General features: G+C 45.0%; 2 protein-coding genes and 1 non-coding gene across 3 annotated transcripts; 1 reads left to right on the forward strand and 2 right to left on the reverse strand.

The window, feature by feature from the left end:
* Positions 1 to 4: 4 nt before the first annotated feature.
* On the reverse strand, positions 5 to 858 carry LOC125531111 (early nodulin-like protein 1; the record flags this gene model as incomplete). Its single annotated transcript, XM_048695517.1, has 2 exons — positions 348 to 858; positions 5 to 222 (listed from the first exon to the last, which is right to left on the reverse strand). Coding segments are annotated over exons 1-2 (396 nt in total), but the record flags the coding sequence as incomplete, so codon positions are not given.
* Positions 859 to 2,580: 1,722 nt separating this feature from the next.
* Positions 2,581 to 4,407, reverse strand: LOC125531112 (CRIB domain-containing protein RIC10-like). Its single transcript, XM_048695518.1, has 5 exons — positions 4,213 to 4,407; positions 3,944 to 4,029; positions 3,558 to 3,652; positions 3,331 to 3,418; positions 2,581 to 2,945 (listed from the first exon to the last, which is right to left on the reverse strand). The coding sequence occupies exons 2-5, from the start codon at positions 3,999 to 4,001 to the stop codon at positions 2,716 to 2,718; spliced, it is 471 nt and encodes a 156-aa protein (XP_048551475.1). The 5' UTR covers positions 4,002 to 4,029; positions 4,213 to 4,407; the 3' UTR covers positions 2,581 to 2,715.
* TRNAC-GCA lies at positions 3,771 to 3,842 on the forward strand. The gene has a single exon. It is a non-coding gene; the product is annotated as a tRNA-Cys (tRNA).
* Positions 4,408 to 7,053: the final 2,646 nt, after the last annotated feature.

Genomic DNA, 7,053 nt, shown 5'->3' on the forward strand with positions numbered 1-7,053 from the left:
TGCCTGTGTCGTTGCGGCCGGCGAGGACCATGACGATGAGCTTCTCGTTGGCGCGGCAGTTGGCCTCGACGCCGCTGACGAAGAAGAAGGCGCCGGGGCGGTCCAGGCTGAAGACGGTGTTGCCGTCGGCGAACTTCTTGTCGTACGACGACGTGTTGCAGGCGTTGTAGTCCGCCGGCTGCACCACCAGCACCGAATCCTTGTCCTTGGGGTACACGAACACTGCACAAGCACAAAACCACCATTAATAACACATCAAGAAGAAGAAGAGGTCGAAGGTCTGGCCATGGCCCGTGGCAGACGAAATCTTGATCCGTGACGAAGGTGTTCGGCCGTGTGTGGATTACCTAGTGTGTCTCCGACCTGGAACCTGTTTTTCATCGCCCAAGTGTTGTACGACTCCTTGCTGGCGCCGGCCACGCTCCACCCGCTGTCGCCGCCGACCTTGAACTGCGCCGCGCCGGCCATCGCCGCCACAAGAGCGAAGCACGCGAACCCAAGCCCGTAACCCGCACCCTTCGCCATCACTGCAAAACCAAATTAACTCCCTAGCTAGACAGCCACAAGACCGATCAAGATTGCACAACAGCACAAGTGCTTCTTCCTCTACTCGATGAGATGGAAGAGCCTGAGCCGCCGGGTATTTGTAGGCCTCGAGATCGTTGCCGGGGCTTCACGAGGGTGCCTTGCTTTCCATGGATACCTTGAGCTAGCCGAACTATCTCCCCGCCAAGTTTTCGAGCTGTCTTTGTGCTTGCCCTGGCTGCAATGGCGTCCTCTCTGCTGTGCTATGCTGCGGCTGAGCTGACGGAGCCTTTGCGGAGTGGCACAGGCATATATTCATGGCTTGTGCGCCGGTAAAAGTCCGCGGGCGTTGGCTCCTGCATATGGGCAACGTCGTTCTCCATGCGTTTTTTTTGTGCTTTGGTACGAGAGTGGCGCGACGACGAGGAATAGGACGCAGGCACTTTGCATTGCCGGCAGGGTCCCGTTAAGTTGGTCGACATACGATTTGAACTTTGAAACATACGATTTGATTTTCCCTACTAGCTGACATGATAAAATGCAGGTGTCTGGTTATTATTTTGGACTGCAATAGCCAGCGACCCTTCGCTAGGCAGGATGGCATTTGCGAACGGCGCGGCGGGCAGTTCTAGTGTTTGGGGAATGACATTTTTGACAAAAAAAACATGACATTTCGTTTATTTTAGTGCATTTATATCTGAAATTTGCCATTGTCAGATTCGCTGGGGTTTTCCTCCTAGAGAACGGTCGCCACATAACATTAAGGATTATTTTAGCTTCCAGCCAATTTTCTTCAATGGCGTTTCAGTTACTTTTTTTGTGTAAGGGTGTTTCAGTTAATTTGATGGAGTTTCAGACACTTATTTTGTAGTATGTAATGGTGAGGACAAAAACTGACTGTAACTTTCCAAATTTTCAGCCCCTGCTCTCTGCATAGTCCATTTTGCTAATTCTTTGCAAATTACTTTTTAATGTGAATTTTCTAAGGAATTCCGGTGAAACTCCCCGAGGCGAACAGAGAAAAAGAGAGTTCTTTTCCAGACCACGGAGCAGTGTCTAATTTTTGTAGGGTGATTTACTAGTACAACTATGGACGAACAATGCAGAGTGTTCGGTCCAACCAGTACAGCGTTTCTCAAAATGAAAAAAACTAGTACAGCGTTGGATTTTAGTACTACTAGGCTAGCATAGTGGATTAGGGTTAGTACTAAACTTTTTGATATCCAGGTAATAAAGCCTCCTAGCTAAACGTGCCAGAGCACGGTCATAAAGACTACAAGGCTCAAACCGCGATGCGAGCTCCAACGGTAAAATGGAGCGTGAAGCCAGCTTCAGCCTGAAACTCCATGCTTCTCCCAAATATGACTTGAGAAAGGAATCCTTCAGAAAGTCTTCTTTTGATCTCTCCTTGTAAGGCTCTTCTTTTCGGTAAGTGCCGCATAGCACAGGATTCTTGCTGTCTACTCCTACTTGATAGTTGATGCTGATGCTATTGTTCATATAATATATATTCCTTGCCTCACTTTACCTTATGTTCGCAATAAGATTCTCGCAATGTTTTGGCGAGGCTACCTATCTTCGTGCATCTGCCTGACCTTATAAACCATCTCCTTTTGAGCAATATATCCAGAAAAATATGCTTCACCCAAGTTCAAGGAAGACAGGCTGCAGCTGCATAATCACAACAGGCAGATTGTTACTGACCTAACTGCAAAATGCTGATCAAAGTTAGCCGACCAATGTGGCAGCCCATAATGTTAGTCATGTTCTGTCTGAAGGAAGTGCATGGCTCTTGAACAAAGTGATGGGCATGATGAACCATCTCTGCATCTCATCATGTCGGTCAGTAGCACGTTTGTCCTGGTGGCGTGGAAAACAAACAGTTCACAGGGCCTGCTGGTCTCATGCTTAGTCCACAACATGTCATGATCATTGACATTACTCTGGCAGGCATGCCTTTGATTAGCACTTTTTTTTACAGTAACGTGTCTTTGAAAAACAATGTGAAACAAGATCTGTGATTGCGCGATACCAAAGCTTTATGGACAACAAACATCGATCAACTTCCAACTTACTTTTGCATTCCCAACCATCTGTTAAACTGGACAAAGAATAAAGCAATTCACAAATCACCTCCCCTCCCTAAACCCGAAACATGTATTATATGCAAGGTGGCCACACATGATTTTTTTACACGACCCGGAGCCCTCTTTGCGACTCGTTGAAATCGTCGAACGCCGTCGCGAAGGAGGCCCTCGACCTCGAGGAAGATGATCTTGCAGAGGAGGTGGGAGACGATGTCCTGGTCTTCTTCCTCCTTGCCTTCCTGGGGCCTCTTGGGGGGCAGGAGGAGGACTCCTGCGCTGGTCTGTCTGGGAAATTGATCTCAGTTGGCAGCATGGATCTTGCTGGCTCAAAGTCTGCAGAAATATAATACTGCTGGTCAGCACCTAGTAAGCATGGAGGCAACCAATGGGGAAAACTGTGTAGTGCTACGCCACTACTACTGATCATTAGAAAACAGCTCAGGAAGATTCTCATGCTTATGCACATTAATGATTAGTCATGCAGATTTTGCAATAACAGAGTCATATGGTCTTATATAGGTAAAGTCTCGATATGTTCTAATTTATATACAAATCCGTCGTCACGACACTGACATATAAGCGATGTGAAACTTTTACGGTGGAAAATCAGGGATCACCCCTGAATGAAACTTTATCCATTTCTGAATATATTTATGTCTTTTTTGAATGTTGGATATATTTAACTCTTGACAGAGATAAATGAGAGGATGCTAATTACCTGTAGAGGTCCAAGAAGTCTGCCTTGACTGCTCAGCTGTGCTCAGAGAGCCTGCAGACATATCTTCTGACGACTTGAACTCATTCATCTAAAATGATCAATGCACATTATCCATCAGTGACAATACTAGACGACAATAGATAGACTCATAATATGATGGCATAATAAAGTCTGATGATCTACAAGAAGATAATTTGAAAAGGACTTCAAGTTATTTGCATGTTTACCCAGCTTGGAGATGTGTCGCTGGTGCCCAACCCTATGTGAGCCACATGCTTTACATCTGTAGGGAACCCGATTTCCATCTCATGCTCCTTTTGAGCTGCAGCAGAACAACAGTTACATGTGTAAGTAGAAATTACATTCATTAATTTCTGTGATGTCTCATAGCCATAGGCACAGTTGTTGAGCACATGTATGTATCACAAAATTCATACAACGGGTCCATAGCTCAGTGGTAGAGCAATTGACTGCAGATCAATAGGTCACCGGTTCGAACCCGGTTGGGCCCTTGTTCGTTTTATTTTTATTTTTGTTTCGAAAAAATAAACCAACATAACTGTATTTGAAGTCGGGAGGACCGAGGAACAAGAAAGGAAGATGGGGTTATTACCAAACATGTGCGAGAATATCCTCAGCCCTTTGAAGATCCCTTTCATCTTTACCGCCATTTGTGAGGGCCTACACAAAGAAAAGCTCCTACAGGAATGGAAATGTCCAATAAGATCACAGATGCATTCAGAACAACTGTATGCTAGGATTTAAGCTGTTTTTCGCCTTCTCGGGAAATTCAGCTCTCATGCCATGATAAACAAAAGCTTCTCAGAGGTCCGGAATTATATACAACACAAGACGTGTAGAGAAGAGCAGAAGATAGCTTACCTCAAGAGCAAGTACTTTTAAGCTGCCCGAAAACTCCGAAAAGCCGACTTTATTTCTGAATCTTCAGAACCAGTTTCACTCTGTAGACGAATCAAGAAAGCGAGCTCGAGCCTGACGATGGTGATGAAGAACAAGGAGTTTGGTTTGGAGGGAGGAGGGAGGAAGAGGGAGCTAAATCTTCTGAGAGGGTAGCATGACGACTGCTTAAATATGGTGGCAAGTTAGTTGGCTGCACCTCTTCTTCTTTTTTTTTTCCTTTTTTATTCTCTAGGGGCCAATTCATGCCTGCTGACTTGTTGCTGTTTAAGCTGTACTTGGATTGTGTTCTTCTGCTAATCATTTCCTTGTGCTTTGATGTTCTACTATAAAAAATAAGGAAACTCGGACTGTTAGTATCAGAATATTCTTCACAAGAAGTTGAATTTTAGTTTCCTGCATTAGTTTTGCAGAGCTTGTTCTGGAAAAAGGCTGGCTGTTTACTACACACAACTTCGATGTTCTATGATACTCCCTCCGTAAACTAATATAAGAGCGTTTAGATCACTATTTTAATGATCTAAACGCTCTTATATTAGTTTACAGAGGAAGTACAAAAGTAGGAAGCTCAAACTGTTAGTATCAAAATATTCTTAACAAGGGAGTTGAATTTTATTTTTCTGCATTACTTCTTAGTAGGCTGAATGTTTTGCAGAGATTGTTCTGGAAAATGGCTGGCTGTTTTACTACACACAACTTGACCTCTCCACTGTCAAATTCTTTAAAGTTTCAGAACGAATTAATGGTTGCCCATGTCTGTCAGATTAAGATCAGGCATGTGGCTCATGGTCCTTAATCATAGTGCCTTGAAAGGACATTATGTAGTCTTGCTGGTATTAGGTAGCATTGAGAAATGTAGTTAAGAGCACAACAGCAACTTTGGACCATCTGAAATGCCATTGCCACCCACAGCTAGTTTTGTACTTGGTATTTCATATTGCTGAACTAGATGTAGACCTTCAGCTATGAAGTGAGACCTCCTTTCTTGCGAGGCACACGTCTGACCTATTTCTTTGGGGAATGGTGATGTGTCCCATTCCATCAATATTTGTTCTTGATAGCTTATTTGTTTGCCATAAAACTTGTATTATCTTCTTTGCTTGCGTGCTTCTGCCATGAAATTTTCTAACCATGCAGCATCACAAACCAATCTCCAGAGCTTGCTTGTCTTACCAATTCAGTAACAGATAATACCATCATTTGCAGGCTCAGCCGGAAAAAGACATCACTACTACTACCATTTTACAATACTTGAGAATTCTCCATTTTCTTAACTCCATTTACATCATTTCAGCATCAGAAATCAGAACCTCCTTTTCAAAAAAAAAGCATCAGAAATCAGAACCTGATGTCAGTGTCCATTTACAATATTCCAGAACCCTCCATTTTCTTAACTCCAGGGAAGGTCAGAAGCCATTTCACAAATGGAGAAATACCAGGTCCCCCATTATCGAAGAGAAAAGAAAAGGAAATACCAGGTGTCCAGCACCACCTGTCATTCTGGATTGAACCTAGTGACGAAGAGCTACCGTATTTTCCCGGGTTTTTGCGGCACACAGACCCTCAATTATGACGCATATAAAATGCCGCAATGGGCTACGAACTCATCGATGCAAGCTAAACAAGTTAACTGTTTCTATAAGGACAGAAATGGGCACAGCTAAGCACTTCCTTTTCTTGTCTAATAAACATATTTCGGGAGTGTTGCAGTTGCAGACATGTCGTGTGGATAAGCTGTTGCCTGTTGGATCGGGGGATCGGCGCAGAAGCATATGTCTATGTGCATTGGTTGGCCCAGATCGGACAGGATCTGGTCATGCCTCGCACCTACCCCGATCGGCACCGTTGCGGTCTGGGAGCTGTTGAGATCGTGGCATGATCGTCATGTGATCGGCGAGGAGCTGTTGCGGTCTTGGGAGTTCTTCCGTCCGGTCAAAAACAAAGATCCTCGTGGAAGTTGGAGATCTTCTCGTCGTCGGTTTTAAAGGTTCAGAATCCGTTTTGGAGCAGGAATTTGATATGAAACTTCTTTTTTGACAGGACAGTTTGATATGTATCTCGGGAGAAGGGTAAAGTGAAGGCTCGCCGATCACGATAAGATCCCGGTGGAGGCCATGCGCTCCATGGGATGCTTCCCTTTTCATATCGCAAAGGACCTGTTTTTTGAAATATAAGAATGAGAAGGACTGCCGTGATTTATTTTTTGTGACGCCAACTCGCCAAACCACGCTTGGGGTCAACCCATCTCATTTCCCCCTCGTTCTCTACCCTGTTTTTTTATTTAAAAAAATCTCGAAAGAAAAGTGCCATTTCCATCTCCTCCCAACTAGTAACACTTCCAAGCATATCCCTAAAAAAAACTTCTAATCATCGGTCCTTAGGAGCATCTACAACATGGCACCTCAACTCCTGCCCCCCTCCCCAACACCCGAGCAGACGTCATATAAACCCGACCCAAACGGGCACCTCAAACGGGCCTCGAACGCCCGGGCTGACCGGCACCCTCTGTTGGGTTTCGTAGTAATTTCAAAAAATTTCCTACGCACACGCAAGATCATGGTGATGCATAGCAACGAGAGGGGAGAGTGTTGTCTACGTACCCACGCAGACCGACTGCGGAAGCGATGACACGACGTAGAGGAAGTAGTCGTACGTCTTCACGATCCAACCGATCAAGCACCGAAACTACGGCACCTCCGAGTTCGAGCACACGTTCAGCTCGATGACGATCCCCGGACTCCGATCCAGCAAAGTGTCGGGGAAGAGTTCCGTCAGCACGACGGCGTGGTGACGATCTTGATGTAC

This window comes from Triticum urartu, unplaced genomic scaffold (genome assembly GCF_003073215.2).
Source record: "Triticum urartu cultivar G1812 unplaced genomic scaffold, Tu2.1 TuUngrouped_contig_6812, whole genome shotgun sequence".
In the NCBI taxonomy this organism is placed as follows: Eukaryota; Viridiplantae; Streptophyta; class Magnoliopsida; order Poales; family Poaceae; genus Triticum; species Triticum urartu.

What these genes read in the sequence shown, in the direction of transcription:
- LOC125531112 (XM_048695518.1), bottom strand. Translation starts at nt 4,001, where the DNA reads ATGGCGGTAAAGATGAAAGGGATCTTCAAAGGGCTGAGGATATTCTCG. An exon ending in GCGACACATCTCCAAGCTGG is followed by an intron (nt 3,419 to 3,557) that starts GTAAACATGCAA and finishes TGATCATTTTAG; the next exon opens with ATGAATGAGTTCAAGTCGTC. An exon ending in GACTTCTTGGACCTCTACAG is followed by an intron (nt 2,946 to 3,330) that starts GTAATTAGCATC and finishes ATATTTCTGCAG; the next exon opens with ACTTTGAGCCAGCAAGATCC.